The 23,183-nt window shown below is 39.0% G+C and overlaps 1 protein-coding gene across 1 annotated transcript in view; it reads right to left on the bottom strand.

Annotated features, from left to right (window-relative positions):
• Window positions 1–23,183, bottom strand: part of PHLPP1 (PH domain and leucine rich repeat protein phosphatase 1) — a 133,701-nt gene that overhangs the window by 32,410 nt on the left and 78,108 nt on the right. The window contains exons 4-7 of the mRNA XM_032699398.1: window positions 13,697–13,863; window positions 2,797–2,943; window positions 2,026–2,256; window positions 589–791 (exon numbers count right to left, since the gene is read on the bottom strand). Coding sequence (XP_032555289.1) covers window positions 589–791; window positions 2,026–2,256; window positions 2,797–2,943; window positions 13,697–13,863 — 748 coding nt within the window. The remainder of the gene's footprint in view (window positions 1–588; window positions 792–2,025; window positions 2,257–2,796; window positions 2,944–13,696; window positions 13,864–23,183) is intronic.

Below are 23,183 nucleotides of genomic sequence, written 5' to 3'. Positions count from 1 at the left end.
GGTGCAAACTTAGTATTTTAAGTAATAGCAGTTTCCAGAGACAGATCAAACAGATGCGATAAATGAAACACAGGAGTTATTCACCTGGCATTATTTTTATTATCAAATACAAATGAAGTTACTCATGGATTTTGTAGCTTTCTGCCCAGAGTAGGGAGCAAGAAGTAGTAGCAAAAAATATATATTGTTTTGGTTTGTCTCACAAATGGCCACTTGTTCAAACTTTCTCAATGCAGGGAGAAGCAGTTAATTTCTTACTGGCCTTACTAAAGCAACACATTAATAAACCAAAACAAACGACACACTGAAGTACCCTCCCTACTGACACAGAGAAGAATTTCAGTCCAAACTGTAAGGTTTTCACAGTTTTCAGATCTCAAAATCAGTAGCCCAGCATTATTTGAAAATCACTTCTGAAGCCCAGAATTGCCAGTAGCATGACACAGTACATGTGAAACCCTTTTATCCAGGGTAATGTCAAAAGCGTCCTGATTACGTGCACTGCACTCCACAAGCATCCCAGAGAGAACCAGGTATGAAAAAAGAAGTCAGATGACAACACCACAGCTGCCCTGAAAACGCACTCACCATTCGAGGAAGCATACAGTGCTTTGAGAAAATATCCACTGATTTTGAGGGTTACCAGTTGATTCCTTTCACAGTGTAATACTTCAACATTGTTAAAAACTGTTGCATCCAGCTCCCCAAGTCTGTTGTCTCTCAGATCTAGTTGGGTCACGTGATGCAGAAAATCTACTTCATCGGCCTCCAATCTCCTAATTGAATTCAATCTTGCAGACAAAAAAGAAGATTAACTGTAGTTATGTGGCAGGTTCCTGCTGACAAACCAATGCTCACTCTAAAATAAATCAGTTGCACTGGATTAAACTAGCATACCTTCAGGTTCTGATCAAGGTTGATTTTTAATATTTTCCCCCTCATTATGGTATTCGAAAACAGGATGGATTCACTCTGTTGCTTTATCCATCATGACAAAGGAATGATGACACCAGGCTCCTTTCTAAACTACTTTGAAAACTACTTATGAAAAGCTCTGCAAGAAGCTAAGTATTATTGTTACTGTGTCTATAAAAATAAAAGATGATCTGGCTGTTATTTGTGCCCAATAGCTTGGAAAAGAACAAAACCTCTACAGTTCCTGCTGCTCTGTCATGAGCATGTGCTGGAAAAGCCTGCACATATTGGAGACTTGCATTACTGAAAGGCCAAATTGAGATTTATGAATTCCCATACATTTGCTTCTCGCCTCTCCACATTTCACAGCAAGCAAAGTCAGAGACCTAAAAATGGGTGTTGAATGAAAACAAAGCAAAAACCCAAGACAAGTGGGTCTGTCAGATAAAGATAACAGATTTTAATCACATCTTCACCGCAGTGCATTGACACTGCCAATACTCAGCAACTTACACCTGAATGAGATTATCTACAACCCAACAACGTTTGAGACCGCAGAGCACTCCAAAGAGTTCAAATTCCCAGCTCTGAACAGAACACTAAAATCAGTATACTAACTTCCATTTGTCCACTAAGCCAGTTGAGGATAAGCCGAGCAAGGATAAGGATAAATATCTACAGTTCTGCTGCTGCTCTTGCTTTTGAAGAGTTGCACTCTGTGTAACAGTTGTACTTCCAGAGTAGCTTCATCTTTCAGATAGAAGCTTTTTGGGTCAGGGACTATCATCTATATTATATTAACACTGCAGCAACAAGAACTGCAGGAATCACCAGTGTTCCAGGTTCTGTTTTGTTTGATCTTTTGGTGCAAACATTATTTCCCCCAAAACTCATCCTCCTACCTTCTGACCCCTCTAAATGCTTCCACTGCCTCAGAGAAGAGTACTAAGTCACAGCAAGTGCTGCAAGTTACGTAACACCACCAGAAACATGGTTCAGTGAACTAACACAAGAGATTCATACCCGGGGGCTATTCTGACAGCCAAGGAGAAGCCATTTCAACATCAATAATTCAGGTTTACTTATTCTTCCCCTTTTCTGAATACCTACCTTAGATCCACATGTTTAATATGAGGCATCCTTTTCAACACCTGTAGGTTCAGGGTATCCATGCAGTTTCCTGACATACAAAGCTTATCCATGGCAGTGAGCTTCTCCAGAACCCCCGGAATGTCAGTGAACTCATTGAAGGACAGACTCACGTAGCTGAGCTGATGCATATGCTCCAATTCATCAGGAAGGGACTGGAGAAAGTTGCCATCCAGCAAAAATGTCTGCAAGCTATTAGAAGTGGGGGAGGGGAAGGGAGAGTGAAGAAAGCGAGTGACCTGTTAAATCACATTTCCTTCCTATAAACACACAAATCTGCTGCAGTTACAGTGACATACAATATAAAAAAGGGCAGCAGAAAGAAAAACGTTAAAGAATAACACTTTAACATTCACTATGGAAGATATCCACCAAATAATTAAAAGCTTTGGCAACTATGAAATGTAGGCTGTGTTAGACAGTTGTATCTTCAAACACCCCCAGAACTGCAACTTGTATCACAGCTGAAGCACATAAGCAATGAAGTTTAAAGATTTTCTTCACCATGAAAGTGACCCTTGTGTCAAATGCTGAGGACTGGAAGAGCTTCAAAGCACAAAGCGTGCTTTCCCTCCATCCACAACTGCTTCCATACGGATCTACAAGCCAGTCTGCTGTGAGAAAACCCAGTAAGTTTAAACTGTTTCTCATAGCAAGAGTATGTAGAGTCATGAAACTGCTTGTTGCTTTTATTATCAGGCTGTGTATGTTAGGTTTTAAGAGAGTACTTGCTTGTGCATCTCGCCTACAACTGCTGGAATGCTTCTGAGGGCATTGCAGGACACGTTGAGTTCAGTCAGAGTTGGGATACTGCAGACTGCCAGTGGGAAGTCTCCTAAATTATTATTGGAAAGGTTAAGGCTCTTCAACTTTGTGAATCTAAAATGAGATAAGAAAAAAATAAAAGGAAACAAGTAAGTAGTTGCCTTGCAATAATTCTTACTCACATCAAGCTGGCACAGAGAAACAGGTCCTCCTGAACAACACTAAATATATTTTCCAGTGAGTGTAACAAAGAACAAAACCCTTGCTGTTCTTATGATATATGCCACTTCTGTGGCATCTCACCCTGTACTAAAGCATTGCTGTTTTTCTGAACGCAATTTTCGCTAGTAAAACTACCATTGTGACACAGGCTATACAAGGTGCAGGAAATTCTCAGCCTATTTGAACACTACATTTTTGTAGTGCTGCTCAGGTCCAGTCAAGTTTGCCTTTCAAACAAAAGTTCTCATTAGAATAGACTGGTTCGAATACAACTGGGAAATGTGCTGAATTAAAACAGAATTTAGCAAAGCTTCTCTAGTGACAGAGGCAAATTCTTATGCTCTTGATTAAGTGCAATGTCAAAGCTTGCACAGGTGTCAAAATTCTGTCCTTGACATGCCACAGAACTCTTAAAAGCCCCTTGGTTTATCACATCAGCCAACAAAGCAACTTGCATGTGTTTGCCTTATTAAAAATGACCAAAACCATTTGAACAAAAATCTCAAGAAGGGGACAATCCAATTAGCCAGCCTGCGTGTTCAGCAACATTATTATGGTTGCCTGACAACCACTGGGAGGTATGCCTAAAGGCAAGTAAAAGGATGAATGAAAAGATCTGTGTTAGATTCTCATGGACGGGAGGAAGTTTCTTTTCTGGCACAGTTTATACCAGGACATTTTATTTGGACTTAATTTTCCCTTCATTAAGGCTCAAGTCCTTTATTTGCATGAGCAGGCTTTTATATAACTTGGCAATGGAAGCAAAACTGCACCTATGAGTGCTGCTATTCCACATGAAAGTAATCTCCAACAGCATGTGCCTGTGCATCCATAGCCTCTGCATCACCCTAGCACATTCTTACCTCAGAGAACTTTGTCCTCCAACCAGAAAACATACACAGAAAATGCATCAAGCATGAAAAGGTTAAAGAGTTTTAACAACAAAGACTTAAAAATCCCTAGTAGCTACTGCAATCAACTTGCACACACCTTTAGTATTGTCTAAATCAAACTCATGTCACTGACCAAAACTCAGTGTGAAAATGTAACCAGCACCTTCCTATCGTATTTCAATGAGGGTTGTTGAGCCCCAAAGACAGGTTGTGAACACACATAACATTTACACGTTTGCAGCAAGCAAGGGAATGCTGTACTCTCTATTGGTACTTTGGTGCAACCATGGCAGAAGAAAAAAAAATGGAAATATCATTGCCAGAGTTATCACAGACTTTGAACACTCTGTGCCATGCTGGAGGTAGAAGAAGTTTGGAACAGAGATGGAGGCTTAAGTAAATCTTGCAATCAAATTAGTGTTGCAGGGGAAAAAATGCTACTGTGCAGAAACAATGACTAATCCATCTCTAAAGGGAGAACTGTAAACTAAAAAGGAGGCTAGGGTAAGCTAGATGATATTAGTAAGGGCTGCTAGCCAGAAAAAAAAAAAAAAAAAAAGAAGCATGTTTTAAATACCGCACCTTCACGTGCCTCTATTTTGAGAGAAGGGGCCTAAAAATCTTAATCCTAGAACTGAAACACACAATCCCACATTTATCTTGAAGACAACTGTAGATTTAGGCCACAGATATACTGCCCTGAAATTTGGGGTGTTTCTACAGTGGAACAGCTGTCCCACATCTTCCTCAAAGTTAAGTGCAAATACAAACAAGAGTGCTCCAAGTAGTGGACTCTGAGGTCTTTAGAATTATTTCTTTTCCAGTATTTAGGTAAGTACAAAAATAGTAGTAAAGACTAAGGGCATATTAAGTCAAAATAATTAAGCTGCTGGAGAAACATCAAAATGTAACCTTTCAAATTTTCAAGTCAACCATGAAAAAAGATTGAACTCATTTAACAATCACACTGAGGCTACAGCCTTTACCTGTGCAACTCTGTAGTCTCAAAAGGATAGTCTCAGGGATTTTGTACACTTAACAATCTAGCAGAAGACTTCAAATACAATCTTGAGATAAAATTACAGAAGATCAAAATAACAGAGGAAAGAGGACTGGGGCAGTGGGTGGCAAAGGAAGCTAAGAAATACAATGACTAACAGCAATGCAGTGTTCAGCTTCAAGTTTTTCTGCACATATTCTTGTTTAACTGTCTTAGGTCAAAGCCAGAGGCAGGCGGAATCTCCCCATCCCCAGCGTATCTGTATTACATCTCTACTACCCTAATGTATGTTGTAATGTGTGCTTATTAATGGTCTTCTGTGAGTAATCTAATTACTAAGGACACAAATGGAACTGGTTAACAGTTCCTTGCAATGTGTAAGAGAAGATGAGTGAGTACATCCAGTACTGGATAACCCATACAAAAGCTGAACAATGCACACAGAAGCATAGATCAAAAAATCCACAAATTAAAGTTCATTGTTAAACCACATTTAAGAAATGTTGAAAGACAGACACCACAAGTTAAGAGATTAATATAAGACATCTGTCCGGAAAGAGATATTTTCTTCCTTTGTTATAAACACACTCATTTACAAAATGCTAAAGCCGCATTTCTTCTCATGGAGCACTGTCAAGTACAGAACATTACTGAGCCAAACTAGCAAGCGTTTGCTCAAAGTTAAGATTTAAGTCTACCTCTCATCTTTGGCCACTCGCTCCCAACTATCCACATCGCAAACGGGCTGGTGCACCTCCATTACGGAGGACTGCCATGCTGCACATTTAAGATGCTGAATTGTTTATAGTGCTTCTTATATCTGCACAGGTTTACAGTCAGTCACACCAGTATCACTTGTAGCATCAATATAAATAAGGTAGGAGATAAGTATTCTACAGACAAGTTTTCTGTTGCTGCTGAGTTTGCAAAGTGTCAGGCTTCAAATAGATTTTACAGAGCAACACCTTTACTGTTTTCTCATATCCAAATCTTTACTCCTATCAGAAGCAGGGACATGCATCAGTGCTGCCCACGTGGCATTGCTAGAAAGAAGAAAGGGCACAAAATTGCTCGTTTGAGGCATGACAGTATAATAGCCTCATATCAAGTTCACACACATACTTTCCTTCCTCTTTTCCCTTCTTCCCTGATTCCACACTTGTTATTTGTTTAAAAAAGTCAACCTGGAGAACAACATCTCTCCAGGTACTATGCTCAGTTAGCTTACTAAGCTTTCTATTATAATGACCAAAATATAACCACTCATTTCTCTGAGCAAAAATAGCCCTACTTTAGGATGGAGCAAAATGTTGACATGTCAAAGCTTGGGTTTAAACATGCAATATGACCGAACACTAATTGCTGTAATTGAGCCAAAAATTGCCCACTTAATCTCAAAGCTGCCACATCAGGAGTGGCTTTAGTTTGACATACGCAAAATGAAGAGAGGGAATAACAAGAGAAGTTTGTATCACAGCAAAGCAATGAACTGACTGACGTGCTAATTTCAAATTCAGATCTACCCAATGTGAACAGCAGAGGAATTTCCATTACACAGTACAGCACTTGTGTTCCACTATGTTTGGAGTGAGGGGAATAGTATATTCAAACTGGTCATACCCCATCACTGAAATGCAGCCATAAGACTCATCTGACAAAAGTGGTCTTGCTGTACTCTTACCAAAACCAATTAAAAAGTAGTATTTTACTACACCTAAAAGAGAAGACATGGTTTCATAAGGGACAGTCTGATGAAAACAATCACTTCTCCAGTGTTATCTGCAGTACCTGGGCTGTTTCATGACTATGCTGTGGTTACATTTTAAAGCAGCAACACAAGCATCCCTCAGCTTCAGCACCATTTCTGAACAGAGCGATGGCATTTACCTAGCAGTGCTGTAACAAGTTTTGGAACTGAACTACCATTTGCCACCTTCTTGAACACCTGCTACTTTGGCCACTAACTTAATCACGAAGAGTTTCCATAAAAACCTGACACACCAATTTCCTCCTTGGAAATAAAAGGTGCAATTTACTCCCTTTTTGCAGTTGTGTCTGATTCCTCATCCATGGCCTTACTGCCTAAGGGAGCAGCTAGCCTAGTGCCAGAAATACTGTCTTAGCATTTCCCTTCCCAAAAGGTGTCATTGTAAAAGCCTTAAATTAGTAAGACAATTAAAATTAACTATTCCAGCCCTCTTGCCCTACTAAACTTGTCGTGGCAGCTGAATAGAGGTAGACTGTTTCTGCAACAACTAGGGAGGTTCACCCGAACGCTTGCAGGTGAAAGCTTTGCCTAACTACGGTCAACAGCAGCCATCCCCGCCTTGGGCACAGAAAAGTCTTCGACAGATAATATGAAGAGGAGGAAGGAGGAGTTCTGCTGTTTACCACTCCGTTTCTCTGGACAAGACTCCTGTTCATCCAGACATGAAGTGGTTCACATCACACCACACAAAAACACATGGAGTAAAGTCCATCTCAGGAAAGAGGGTCACTTAGTTTGAGGACAAAGATTGATTCTGGTCATCTCAGAAGAAACTTGAACAAATTTACCCATTAATTATCAGTTTCTCAAGAAGCTGAATGAATAAATGAAAACAGTTTCTCTCATTTTTTTGTTTCCTTCTTCCTTTCTTAAACTCTATGGGGGAAAAAGCAAAAGAGGAAAAAGCAGACTGATAGTTGTAATTCTGGTATCTTCACTACCCTTTATGCTAACACAGCCAATCATACCATTGTGATATTCCTCCCATCTACTTGCACATAAAACTATTCAAGGCAAAACAATTCTGGCATACAGACTTGAGTCTATATACCAAAATTAATTGGTAGACTGTATTAAAAAAAAAAAGGAAAAGAGACTGCACTACACAAAAAGGAATAATCTTAAATCTAGGCGGATATTTTTCAAAATATACAAATAATCACAGCCAAATTCAGACTATCTCCAAACGTAATACAACAATAAAGCTGTATTACGTAGTTGGTAAAAGTACCATAAAGACAAGAAAACAAAATGTATGTTTTGTTAGCGGAAATAATCTGAGCCTACACTCTACTCTGCAGTTCTCAACTTCTGTGCATACCTAGCACACACTGCTTCATATGGGGGGAAAGACTGTCCTCAGAGGAAGGACAAAATTCCTAGGTAAAAAAGTGAAAATATATTCTCATTCTCTACACTGGAGATTTATAACTGAAATGCAAAAGCTTTAGCTAGGGGTGGGCTTCCAAACTGAAACATATTTAAATACATGGGAAGAAAACCCTTACTTTGGAAGCCATATCAGAAAGCAGTAGACAAATAAAATGTAGACTGATACACAATAAATGGATTCCATAAATATGTTCACTACTTGTTGAAATATTATTTGGAAGAGATACTGCTGCACTTATTCTTATGGTTCCATTAAAGTGAATCAAATTAATAAGTATAATTTCTGCTTTTAGACTACACTATTTTTAAAAATGCTATTTTATAGCATATATCTTACTGCCATTTATTTTTCTCATGCTACTATTAAGTTCACTGTTCCAATTTAAAAATAAAAATAAAAAATTCAATGTGTTTCCGATGTTAAACCAATTTTGCAATCTTCCCCACTTAATGATTTGTAGACTTAATTTTACAATTGAATTTTTCTTTAATCAAATGTCACTGATTTTTCTGGGTGTTCACATGACGGCACCTTTCTTGAAATCAGAAAGATACACAGGAGTTAAATAGAACACAGTCAAGAAGAATTGAAAAGAAAGGTTTTCTCTAACAAAACCAAACTCTTCTGTCAATATCTTTACAAGCTGAATAAAACATAAGCAGTGAAGTTACATAAACAACAAATTCCAAGTGCCATCTTTAGTATTATAAACATATAAGAAAATATTCCAAAGATACAGAGATGAGAAAATAAGTGTAGCAACAGAATATACCAAACACTGGATGGAGATTGTTACTAGTAGACCTCTGTTTGTTATTAGCAGACCTAGGTTGCCAATAACATGCCAACTTCTTGTTCTTGCCCTACTGCTTAGATGGCTATGCTTCAATATTTGACTTGAGTGAAAGGTGAGAAGCTAGTATAAACGTAAGGTTCCTCGGCTCCAAGACCAACAGAGTGTGAGAGAAAGCTCCCAGCATCTTCCCACACCATGAAGCAATGGCACTCCATTCTTTGCATGCTTCACACATTAGCCAGGTTCATTTAAATAACATCTGAATCAAACCCAAACAAACCAAAACAACAAATAAACAACAAAAGACAGTAAACAAACAAACACATCCACCCCCAACCCAACAAAAAACCTTAAAAAAAAAAAGCTCAAATCTTTCCCAGTGCATCTAGGGGGAAGACGTATATTTGACATGTCATTAATCCATCCGATTTTCTTCACTAACCTCAGGTTCATAAAATAAAAGCAATAATCACAAGGAGTAGCTTCATTGCACTTTGAGGCCAATCAAGTGGCAGGCTGGAGACTTTCTTCCCTGCTCCTCAATCTCTAGGAACAAGCTAAGATCAACTTCTAGCAACCCTGCCTGCTGGGCTCATACTAGTTAGGTCGCTAATACTGGTTCCCCCTTGCTGTCCAAGTGTTCTTGGAACAAAGATTATATTTTCAATTACCTACGTACTACACAGCGGGTTTGTAAGGAGGGATCAGCTTGAGGATGCCTGAAATCCTGGGTTTTCAGACAAAAATGGTTATCCTACAGTTGAAGTTGAAAGGGATTTCAGAAACACTTGCATTGGTAATTCAGAGTCCTGTGGCCTTCTCATAACCTACAGATGCAACTTCAAATTACTGTCACTAGACCCAAAGAGTTTCAGCTGAGATGCCAGAGAAGGCAGCTCATGTCTAAAGAGGCTCTGGGAGAGAAAAGCTACCAACCGATCTTAGGGTAAAAATCCATATAATCACTGTTAACGATTAACAACCACAATCAGAATAAAAACTCATTCTTTAGATAAAACTGGCAAGCACAATTTTATTTATTGTTAAAAAAACTTTCTGCCTTATTATATCCCCCTTTTCTTCTTTTTCTTTTTTTTCTTTTAAATCTGCAGCAGTCGTACATTAAAAAACCACGTACCGACAACTTACTTTTCAATATTAACAAGCAAACAGTGTTATTGATGCCAACCACTTTTTCCAAGAGCACTGACTAAAACAATTATGTATAAACATAAAGCACGCTCAGCCTGGTGAAGCAGAGCAGCAGCAAATAAAGACTATGGTTTATTCATTTGCTTCAAACCTAGAACAACAGTACTCTGCAAAATTAGCAAGTCTGCAAGCCTGAACTCTTGTTAGCATTTCAACTGGGGAATCTCCTCTCTTCTTCAAAAGAGACATCCTTTCCTATAATTTTAAAAAAAGGTTTTGTGAGGGAGAACAAGTACCAACATTTGCTGCTTTTTTCAGCACAGATGCATTTTCAGATAGTTTATTTGTATACATAGTATGAAATATGTATTCCCTGATAAGCAGGAGAAAAATAGAGGTAGCTGTATATACCTTTCAACATTCAGACAGTTCAGTTATGCAACTTCACAGCTGCAGAGCATCTACAGCAACAAAATGGGTTTGGGTGCACAGTAAAGTCGAAGTGGAGCTACTGCGAACAAAGTGCATCTACACCTCTGCACACCTTCACATACCATGTATTTCACAGGACTAAACATTTTATTTGGAAATGCAATAAATTATATTATTTTAAGAAATGAAAGAAGTAACTGCATAAACAGAAATAAAATTTTTTTTTTCTGCAATACATTACTGACAGTACCCAAGTCAGTGCATATGTCAGCATCTCATTACTATGACTCAGCTGCTTGCAAACCTACTCAGTGCATTGCTGAAAAGTTGGTATTTTCTTGTGTCTTTGACATACTTGTTTTAAAATTCAGCCTTCATGAGCATTCATTAAATTACCACCTAGAGTGATTTATTAGAAGGAACTAGCACCAAGAGCTGCTTAGCAAGACAAATTTTCCTAGACTGCTTTGATAACCAGATTTTAATCGAACATTGTACCAGGAAGGGTAGGTATATAAATGCCAATCACAATCACGGAATATGTTCAGTTGGAAAGGACCCACAAGACTCATCAAGTCCAACCCTTAGCCCTGCACAGGACCATTCCCAACAGTCATACTATGTGCCTGAGAGAATCATCCAAATGCTTCTTGAACTCTGCCAGGCTTGGTGCTGTGACCACTTCCCTGGGGAGCCTGTTCCAGAGCCCAACCACCCTCTGGGTGAAGAACCTTTTTCTAATATTCTACCTAAACCTCCCCTGACACAACTTCAGGCCATTCCCTTGGGTCCTGTCACTGGTCACCACAGAGAAGAGATCAGTGCCCGCCCCTTCTCTTCCCTCTCACAAGGAAGTTGCAGACTACAATGCATTTGTTCACAACATGTGAGCACACGGCTACTTTGGAGCCTTAAATACCTTTACGTTTGATTCACTGGTGCTGTGCCCTGTATGCAGCTGCAATTTAGCAAATGAGAATTTGGTATAAAAGCCAACAGCACCAAATCAGAACAGCAGAGATTTTGCTTTGCAATGGTTTAAAACAACATGAGTTAGCAAAAAAAGACTTTTTGTTTATTCAGTGAAGTTTTACCTTATGTAACACCTAAAAGATCTGAAAATGTTTTTATGAAATTGAATTAAAAAGAAAGAAAAGTCAGACAAAACTTGTGTTCACAGGAATGACTGAGCTTCACTTTGCACATGTTCTGATACTGGGATTTACTAGTAATTTCAAAAAGACATGGTGCTCCCCTCTTGCTCTATATCTGTGTGCTTATTCACTGCAGAAAAGCAGTCTTACAGTAGCACTCAAGCTGGCTCAAAGATTTTTGGCAACACAAATAAAACTCAAGTTTTCCCACTCTAAGGAAAAGCCAGTACTGTGTTTCTTAGGGCAGGAAGAAAAACTGCTTGGGAGTACATTCCAGGGCCAGGTTCATGCTTTTGCTGCTGTTGGGAGGCAAAAGACAACTGATGGGGCACCGCTTTTCCTAAACCTCAGCAGGGGTTTCCACTCAACCCTTTCCACTGGCACAGCAATGGGAACAGTGGCAGCAGCTTCCAGTTAGTCACTGTCTGGGTGATGCCACCTGTGTTGCATGAAGATAAGGCTGGAGGACTTCAGCAGTGGCAAAGGAAAGGTCAGCACCAAGGGGTAGGAGTTCCTGAGGCACTGATTCTGATCCACCAAAACAGTGCCATGTAACCTCACTAATAATAATGTTTTTTTCTCCAGGAATTCCCAGACCTTCCTCATGCCTTCTTGACAAGCTCAAAGCAATGGAGGCAGAGAAGCCTATTACTCCCTGACAGAATAGGACCAGCTCACAGAAGAATCACAGCTCAAAATCAGTTCTGCACCACCTCAGGTATATGCCACTTCTCCAGATTTTCCTCATGCAGAATCTCAGAAAACAGGAGAGTTTTATTTAGTCACCTGAGCTCTTTCACTCTTACATGTTCAGGCTCATGTTAGTGAGAAAAATTTTAACAGTTTATTGTGTTCCTACAACTGCAGTACCAAGAGAACATTGAACAGAGAATGAATATTGCCCATCACAATACTTATCAATGTTTTCTAATCCCAAAGAGAACTAGCTGTAGGTACATGGACAAAATATAATCAAGTATCTCCTCTACACTTCCTGATATTTAAAAAGAAAAAATTATAAAAAGTCATTAAAATATAAGGCATTTGATGCTTCTCCACGTTCACCGCCTAACGTATGCTAAAATTGCACTTGCTATCTGGAGACCTATACTGACATTCACAGAACATTTAATCCAGTCAGTATTCCTCTCCAGACTGTGTTCATAAGCTCTTGGAATCACTGCCTGTTTTGTTTGTGAAGCAGACTTGCTGGGTTCATTCATCTTCCATTATGCCAATTTTTTTGTTTTCCTAGAACAAAATTGGAATTATATAAAAATACAACAGCCCACATAATCCATCTTGTATTTTTCAGTTGTTTTTCAAAGAGGAAGGGATTTAGAAATGTGGTTTAAAACATTTTGTTTAAACAGGACCATCCACAAATATAATCCTGAGGTACTCTGCAATTCAGTTACCACTGAAATTAAAATCACAGTTTGCTATTCAGTATGGAAAACATTCATCTTTCTGAATACAGAAAGCCTGCTGATTCCACAGAACACATACATTAAATCATTCAGATCACCACTCATGCTGTTGTCTACCCATTTGTTACATCTTGGATGAGCTGCAGTGGAAAGAACAACTGGAAGGAGAGAGTTACTAAGAAAAAAGAACTAGGGTTGAGCAAAATAGAAAGAGGACAGGAACCAGGCTGAATGTATGAAATCAGGGCTTTCTTTGCTTGAGGGATAATAAAAAACTTCTTCACTTAGTCACACACAGTACTGATCCTACCTAGAATGGGCAGCCTTTGATGGGCAGCTCACCAACTCCTATTTACTCACATGAGTCAAAGGCTGAAGAACTACAGGCTGGCCTCAGCAGATAAAACCACAGTCTGAAAACTGCATTTTGGATTGAAAACATCCTCCTATTTACAAGAAAAACATTAAGTTTCTTATGAAAGCGAGTCTGTTTCTAACACACAAAGTTAACCAATTTCTGAAGCATTACAGTCAGGCCAACGTTCCACAAAAGGAGGTAGTGATTTTTAGGAAAGTTCCTGCAGATCATAGCTCCAAGGACAGAGGAAGACCAGCAGAACCACTTACCTTTGTAATTCACTAAGCGCTCTACTTGTGGATGGGCTGGGGTTTAGCCTCAGGAAGTTCTGTTTTAAATTGAGATGAGTGAGGTCTTGGCTATAAAACAGGTTGGCAGGCAGGTGCTCCAGGCTGCAGCATGAAAGATCCACTGAGCTTATGCGTTGTGATGCAACCTGGAAGTCAATTACAACACCAATATGTTAATACTGTAAAATAAAACAAGAAGATTTCCCTCACCCCTACCAGCACAAGATAAACTGTTTTTTAAGCACAGCAGAAGTCAGTGTCAGCATACATAGCTGATCTAACACAGTGCACATAATTGCTGCAAGTTATGCCATTGCTGCAAGCTATGCCATTGCTCGGCCTCAGTGCAATAAACCAGATCCACAGACAGCTAGCAGGGGAAGAAGCACAAAGCCTTGTCAAACTGTAATAAGTGAAATGGATTCATTTTCATCAGTGAAGTCATGCAATACTTTACAACCAGAAAAAAAATACGATATTTGACATAAACTTTATTTTAGTCCTTTGCTTGGCAGTCAGTACCCTGTCTTGGTTTCAAGGGTCGAAAGCGGGTATTCAATGCCTGAAGAAAAGAGTTATCCTGTTTACATCTTATTGGAGAAAAAAACCATCATAACGGCAGCAGCAAAGCACAGAGCACTCTTCGCAATAATGTAGAAGACTTATCTAAGAGTGATAAAAATGTGCCACAAACAGAACTGAGATTTGGAGTTTTAACATTATTTTCTAGAAAGGGGGAGGTAAAACAAACACGGTCTCTAGAGGCTAAAAAAATCATACCACCTAGCGCTACGTAGAGTAGAGCATCATTCCAAAAAGACCTATAGGCAACTACTTCAAGTAACAACAACTCTGCCCCTTATCAAAACTCTAGGATACACATGGGTGAACTACATCCTGCTGCTTTATTTATTTACTAGACTTTAAAAAAAAAAATTGCCAAAGCAAAACCAAAACCAAACCCAACACCGCAATGCAGAATTCTTACATTTTTCTGTCCAATATTATTAAAAATATCCTTTCATAAAGTAGTGTTGTGGAACTAACTATATGACAAAGCCCATCACACAGTAATGCAAGGACGATGTGGGGATGGTGTGGGAATGGTGGGGAAGAAGTCGTCAAATGCTAGGAGAGGCATTTTTGGAGCAGGCATGGCTTGACTCGAAGAAGGAGAAACAAACCACCACTAGTTTAGACTTCTAGGACTGCACAAGCAGTGCTCAAATGGTTACATGTTCTGTCAGCTGCTCACTCCAAAAGAAGCTATTGTTTCATTTTGTCATTGGCACTTTTACTGGTCTCTTATGCTGGGATTCTGGATGTACAAACACTACTTCTAAGGGGCAAAAATCGGAAAACCACGCCAAAACTCATAATCAATGCTCAATGACATAAGAGCTTCTCAACTCTGATGGAGACATCACTCAACCTTCTGGGCAGAGATACAACCCTTGCCACAGAATACTCTGAAACTAGAGGCATTGAGTTTTACAGACGCTAAGTGAAGAAGCTTGCCACTGAAAGGCAGGCCACAGAATTTTTTTTCTTGTCCAATACAAGGTACACAGGCCTCAGGATAAGTGGTTGCTATTATAAACACATAGCAATAAGCTTCCAGGGGAACAGACAGTGCAGCGTTTTTCTCCAATGCGACTGTTAATAATCCAGTCCTCCCACATCTATTAAAATGCTTGAATTTTTGTTACTCAATTAGTTCAGTCCTTTTGTTACTGTAGCTACTATTTTTCTTCCCCTTGTAGTATGAGACAAAAATTATTCATAGGCTATACTGAGAAGTCATTTCTAAACGCTAAGTATTCAGTCTGCTGTTCACAGTGCCAGAATCTGCCCAGTATGGTACAGTTCTCATCACACTGAAAACAAAAGAGATGAAAAAGTGCTGACACCCATTAAATTAAAAAGGAGAATGTTTAGTTTCAGGTGTAATGCTTATATACACTGTTGCTCCAACTACTTTTTTGGAATAAGTGGTCTGAACAGCAATAAGCAACCCAGCAGTGCTCAGCAAGACATGTTACTCTAAAAGTATCTAAAGTTCCAGAACTGGTAGCTCTGAGTGTTGAATCATGACAACACAACCAAACAAAATCAAATATCCAAATTATACTGCTGCCTTAAAAAAGGATGCAAATCATTTCTTAAAATCATCAAGCCCTGTGAAATAAACCTAGTTAAAGGTAGTTTTGTTTTTTACAGGTTGTATGTTCTGGTTATTTTTTGTTTACCTTTTTTTTAAGGAACGCTCTAATGCAAAGAATTTAATTAATATTTTCATGCAATTGACAAATACTGAAAGATGCCTCTACCAGAGAGATAATTGTAAAAGTTAAAAACACATTTTAAAAAGTGTTAGTTCTGGAATCAACTGTAATTTTATCAAAGTCTTCTTGTTACCAAACAGTACTCTAAGAACCAACTTGTGAATTCTTACAAGGTAGGCTCATATAAACACACAGTTATTCTCACAGGCAGGGATAGATTTTGCTCTTCTTATTGCTCAACACTGCTCTATAACAAATTCCTGCAGAATAGAACAAGATGAAAAACAAGAGCAATAAAGGAGAACATCATCTTAATAATACTTTCTTTCATTCGCCCATCAGAAACTTTCACTAGTTGAATACTGAAATTCTGAAATTACATTGGTTTTAAACAACAAAGGGATATTTCAATCTTGCAATAGTCTTCAATTGACTTATGTGCAGCAAAATTGTGCATGTGTGTTTGCTATTGTTTATTAAGAGCAAAGACTTTTTTCTAAAAGGTGATACAGTTTTTTAATAAAGCACTGGGTTTCCCTGACTCACTGGGAAATCATTGTAAAGATAAGCTGATAAAGGGCAAGAAAACACTGAGTAGAATATCCATCACATTCAAAGAATAAAAAGCATCTGGAGAAACGGACATTATCTGCAGAAAGTAGAGTTTCCACCGAAAGAAAAAAACAAACAAACAAACAAAACCAAGACATTCTGCTGTAAATAAATACCTCAACAAGTTATCTGGGCTGGGTTCAACAGACCTATGTTTCAACAGAAACAGTGAAGAGTTAGTGTGGTAGCACTGCTAGAGTAAAAGGCTTTCCAGATACACATGGAGCCCGCATTAAGCACTTGTTATGGTTTGCTTGGTGTTTTCTTCTGGAAAACTTTTAAGTATAGCTGTTTGATATGTTTTACATACATATAAATTATAAAACCACAAGTAGCACAAGTTCACAACTCACCAGGCAGAAGAAACCATTGCCCAAACTAAACCCTTCTTATCATATCCTAAACTGCATACATCCTTAACACTTATTTCACATGAAACCACTGTTGTATTTCTAGTATAACAACATTGAGGAAAAGGCTGGGGCAATGCCCTTCTTGAAGATGGTGTAGGACAATCTCTCAGTTACAGTAGCTACAGCATGAGCTGTAGAGTCAATGCCCACCTTTGCCGGAGAAGTAAGACAGGCAATGGTTTGACAACAGTGTAGCTCGAACAGAAAGCAAGATCTTGTACTTTTTAAAGCCTACTTCTCAGTTAAGATGTTTATTCATCAAAAAATATAAAAGAACAATATGAAATACACTGCTTTCTCCATTCCCTGGATATGATTTTTAAGCACTTTACAGTCAATCACTGTGTTGCAATGTCCTCCATTGGAATCCCAGAGGAACAGTAACGGGATAAGGTCACATTCAACTTTGCATATCAAACCACAAATTCCAATGGTAAGGGTTTTTTTCCCCCCAGTTCCTGTTGCAACCTCTGCTATGCACCTTGGTCCTATCATGATATAAGTTATTTTTTTCAGTCTCCATATGAGTACGTCAAACTGAAATGCAGTTTTGAAAAAGTGATATGCAACTATAGAACATGTACTACAAAGAGCCCTGGATCTATCCATTGCAAACACCAAAAAGCTGTCATCATGCTTTTAATTTTCCCCCAGCAGCAATGAAATACAGCTTTGTTCTGTGAATATCACAACAAATAATGCTGCCGAAGAGCGCTCTCCCTCCTTTGGGTAGCATGCCTTCTGCTCCTCCCCATCTAAGAGATGCACACGTGCCAAAGAACTAGGAGTCTCCCAAATACGAAAACTCACTTTTAAACATCTGTTACTTGTGCCACAGTAGTATTTACAAGTATAAACAACAATTCAAGAAAGCTAGAAGTACCTTAAATAAAAAAGGTTCATCAAGCTGTTTTGATTTTAAATTTTTTTAGTTATTATATTTAAAAAGGAAACAATATTTCAAGACTTGTGAAAGTATGGTGTGAGTTCACAGTAAATCTTTAGCAGTTGGCAACAAAAATACAGAAAAATACTTGCACTGACCAATATTCTTGCTGCTTCTTGCTACACAGGGTTAAAACACCACTTTGCTTTGTCCATCAGTATAATGACACCTCTGTCACCAAGCTATGCAACAAGACTGATTATCGTCTTTGTTTCAAAGCCTTGGCTATACTACAAAAATGATCTGTTGCTGACAATGGATGTCAGCAATGGGCACAGCTGAACCCAGCTGTACGGACAAACACAGGCCTTGTTTACACAAGGACATCTTTTGGTGTGACCTGTGGTGTGAATTTAAACCAATGTAATTATGTCTTTTTCCTGTTTACAGTGAACCCATTCTGTATAGCTCTATTCAGATAAGAAATTACTGCTTAGGACTTCAACAGAAGACAAAATAACTAAACAGCCCACACTGTACAGGCAGCCAAATTCCCAGTCTGTTTGAACTGAGTTGACAATGTTAAATTATACCTGCTGTAGACATGCTAATGCAAAGGCAGTGTAATCTTTCTCCTTCAGGATTTGTTTCTAAACAGTTTGATAATTAGCACATCCCACCAATGCCTGCATAAGGCTTAACTAAACAGTGATACACTGGCTTGAAATACCTAAACTAATTTAGAGCAAACAGGTTCTCCTCATCTCAGAACTAGCCTTCAAATCCTAATCCTCCTTTCTATTCGAACATCAAAGCCCCACTCAGCAGAGAGGCCTCCCTCTGCTGAGCTGAATTCCACAGCCAGGAAACACACTGGTGCCCTTAGCCACAGCCAACAGCTGAGGAACTGCTCAGGCTGGTAAACAAGCTAATGCCAAAAACAAAGGAGGCTGGGGGAAAAGGAATAAAAATGTTTGCTTTTTCTTTAAAGTCACATATTCCCATTTTAAATCACAACTTTTTAAACTGGTGCGACCCAAGGGTGCAAAGGTACTGTACTGGCTTTTCTGGCCTCTTCTTGTTTTCTTTTAGAAGTTAAATTAGATGCACGATAACTCCAGCTAAGGGCTCACACAGAAAATATAAAACTCAGTAGAGGCTTGAAAGCACATCACCCAGATTCCCAAATCCAACAGGCAATGACATAGGTAAGAGTAGTAATTGCCTACTAAGACGAAGGGCAGGAGCCATGCCAGCACGGCAGCAGCATTCACAGGGCACACACCTCTCACCCCATTTCTCCTCTGCAGCTGATGCAGCCAAAAGCCTCTGGTACAAACACCTCATGCCAGCAAGACTCAGGGGCTCAAATATTATTTAACTTGTCCCTGTTCTGCTCTCTGTATCTCTGAACAAAGTTTTACATAGCATGCTGAAATAGCTCACTTCTACCTTTAGCCCTTGTGCAAACCTCTAAAAACGTAACTGAAAACAGTATTAACAAACTAATATGGAGAGGGGGAAATGTAGAAGGGATTAACCAGAAGTTGTGCTCCTTTACCTTTACCTTTTGTGATAGGAGTCCAGAAAAAATTTCATTGACATGAAAGTCAGTGTCCCAAGATTTTTCACACACAGAGAAAAGGAAGTCAAGTTCCGCGTGGAAACCAGAGGTTTGTTTATGTTTGAATACTTGTAATCACCGCCAAAAGGAAGTTGTGGGTTTATTTTTAGGGATCTATTTTTAGAGAAAGTATTATCTCAATATTGTCATTTGATGGTATTAGAGGAAAAAATGGTTTCCTTGTACTAAACTTAGAGTCACCATGTTTCCTGTAAGTAAAAAAAGCCCCTGGAAAAATTAGAAATCCTTTCAGGGTTCTCTTTTCTTCTTTAAATGTTGAATCAACTTTTGCAATAGGCTAATGGTGCTGCTTAGTCTTGCAAGTGTGAAAAAACCTGAATAGTTATCCTCAAAGAAAACAAGCCTTGGTTAAAGGCTATTTTCAAAAGATGCCACTGATGTTGCTGGTATACTAAACTCATTTGTAGGTGATACTAGACTAGAGACTCATTTTCAAGCCTCCAAGCACAAGCCTCCAAGCACAAGAAACAAACCAACTACTGCATGATCACCTTCTCAAAAGCCAGCACGTCCCTGACCTCCAAACTGTCCCCAACACACACAAACATGGCAGCCCAGAATCACAATGGCACATTCAAACACATGGACTAAGATTATACAGCTAAAAGAAAATACCAGAAACTCCTAACTGCACTACAAGTAGTCTGTTTGTTGCACACAGCTGTTCTCTATAGAACGACCAAAGTAGATAACCAACGGCCAAAGGTAAAAATAAAAATACTAATCTAGAAATTCAGATTGCGTGGAAACTAGGGTAAAGTTCTCCATAGTATTCCTCCACAAGAAGGTTATCCTTTGCTTACAAGGCTAAACAGATACCTGAAGAGGAGACAGTGCATCCAGTGACTCAAAACTATGAACTGGCAGCACTGTAACAAGCAGCATCCCAAATAATTTAAAATAAACTACTTTATCCTTGCATATCATTTTTCGCTACACTCACCATTGGTGCTGCTCTGTGGTCAAGGCTTTGGAAAAAAGGTATTCTGAACTGGTTTTGACAAGCATTAGAAATGCCTGTTCTTAATGCCTTTAGACACAACTGAGGTTTGGTAATACAAATCACTGCAATAATGAACTCTGTAAAGACCTTACAGCTCATTATAGTATTTAGAAACACATATGAAACAGGTCAATCACCTAGGAGACATGCCAAGGTAAATACAACATAGGGCCAATTTAACCATGACACTAGTGGCTTCAAACCTTCTTAATAGACTGGAGGCTGTATTTTGTATTAAAAAGCTCTGCAAATCTGTGTTCCACAATGAAGCTGGTGTGGAACTTTCTCACACAGCTTTTCCTTGTTAACCATGGCTGATAAGGGAAAGTCAGATGTTAACATCTGATAGTATCTGAAATAAAGATGAAGCTACATGCAGAAGTGCATATGACTTATTACCCATCATTTTAGTTAATGAGAGAATCTTCTGTGCTAAAGGAAAAAGCAGTCTTATGGTTGATTATCTTTCCCTGTCTCAAAGGCACATGAAGCACAGCTGAAAAGCAGGTACATCTTTAGCAGTAATGTTCAGTTGTTGCTCACTGCATTTCCTCAGCACCATTCCAGTAAAACAAATGCACAAGCTAATCATCTTAGTCTCTCATTTTGGAAATGTATTTGCAGAACTGCAATCAAGTTCAAGAACTGATTTTTAATTTCTATAGAATTTATTTATATAAATGTGGTCTGTAACACCAAGAGTGTGGTCAGGACTCAAACATTTCCTCCTCACCAGAAATAAAAATCCCGTTACTAGAGTCACAGATCAGCTTTGTCCTCTTTAGAGAGTTCATACTCACCTTTCATAACAGTTTCTGAACACAATTGTCAAACTTGTACCAAAAAAATAACCAGAAGACTGAGGCAGATGGTCAGAACCAGATAACTTTGGAGGAAAAAAAAAAAAGCTAGAAACTGTACTGCTGCTTTAGGTAGATCTGTACATAAGTTGAGGAAAGATAGATTACAGCTGTGGAGGCTCTTGTATAACTTACTTGTATAGTATAAACTAAATTCAAATATATTCTTATTTTCTGCTAGTCTCACAGTGCAAATAAATGTATGAAGAGAACATTCTGCACTGACACAAAAGAGTAAGGCCAATATGGCAGCACACCCTTCTCCCTTAAATTTGCTATTTGTGCTATTTTTAGCACTTCTTAAACATAATGTACACTGACATCATAATTTAGTTTTTCTCTTTTCACAGCGGGGTAGGGTTGTCTGGAACACCACACACTTCCACTGCAGACTTGAAGACAAAGGTGACTGAAACAGGGAGGGGAAAATACAAAGGCTCCCAGGAGAAAACTCTTATGTTTGATAGGTTTTAAATCAAGGACTTCTTTCTGAATATTCCTTACATTTTAAACAGGAGGATTCTTTGTGTATAGGCACCTAAGCCCCACACAACAACATATTCCCCACTAAACATGATGCCCCTATAGTCATAGATGTCCAGCTCCACCTGGATGCAGCCAGTGGTGTGCAGACACATAGGGGCTGTGTGCCTGTACATCTCTACCTACCTACATGTATGGTGCAGCCATGCACAGGTAGCTTACATGAGGCAGCCATGCATTATTTATAGTCCTCGTCTCTCCATTGCCTTTCTTCCTCTACCTGCCCTGTTGAACTGAGCACTAAAGCAGGAAATAGTTGTAGCATGAAGCTGTAGACACACTTTTTGCTCTCCTCCAGCCGAGAGGGGAGAAGTCCTGCGGGGTCAGATAACCCGTCTCAGCATGCCCAGTGGCACACTCTATTTGAAGAAGATAAAACTGGGTAATATGTCCTGGCTTAAACTCTGCAATACTGAGTTTCTTAGGCAGAAATGGACATACCATTTTAACTCTATGCCTTGGAACATGGAGGACTGCTAAGCTTTTTTTACTCCAGCCAAACTACTCATGTCACGAAACATGTCATGTCATAGTCACAGTCAACACTTACAACAGCCATTTCATATATTGAAAAATGTTTAGCTTTAGCTGTTAGAAGTGTCAAACAGCAGGAGCTTGCCACTACATCCCAAATACAAGCTCACAACAAGTTCCACCACTCCATAACACCTCACACAAACACCTCTCTCTCTTCTACATTAACAGTGTAGCTTTTCAGCTTTTGCAAGTGGCAAATGGGGAAAGCCCTCACCATATTCTCCTCACTGTTATCTGCACATGCTTTGTCCTGTCCTTCTGCATTTGACATTCAAGTAGCAAATAGTGGCAGATTTGCTCTGCAAGTAATTGTGCCACTTCCAGAACCATCATGACAACTTTATGCAGACAAAATTCTTTAAAGCCATGAAAATGTTCCTTTCTTTCCCCTCTGCTCCCCCTCCCAGTTGCATAAGCTTATTTTTCAACATTTGGCAACAGAACGAATGCATTAGATCACAAAGGACCAAATCTGTTGTTGTTGTTTTCCTTTTGAGCTTCCCTAATTAGGACTCCAGTTTTTGGAAAGTAAAAGGAAAGAACTGAACTGTAGTATAGAACTATCAATATTAACGAACAAGACACATTTCCAGCTTTTAAAAATATTCTGTTTGAGGCTAAATCAGCATATCTAAAAGTGACCTATTTGGAATAAGTATGTCACCAAGTTCAATATTTAGGT

Source organism: Chiroxiphia lanceolata, chromosome 1 (assembly GCF_009829145.1).
Source record: "Chiroxiphia lanceolata isolate bChiLan1 chromosome 1, bChiLan1.pri, whole genome shotgun sequence".
Taxonomy (NCBI): domain Eukaryota; kingdom Metazoa; phylum Chordata; class Aves; order Passeriformes; family Pipridae; genus Chiroxiphia; species Chiroxiphia lanceolata.
Note: the sequence above shows the minus strand (reverse complement) of the source record. Positions and strands in the feature narration are given on the sequence as shown.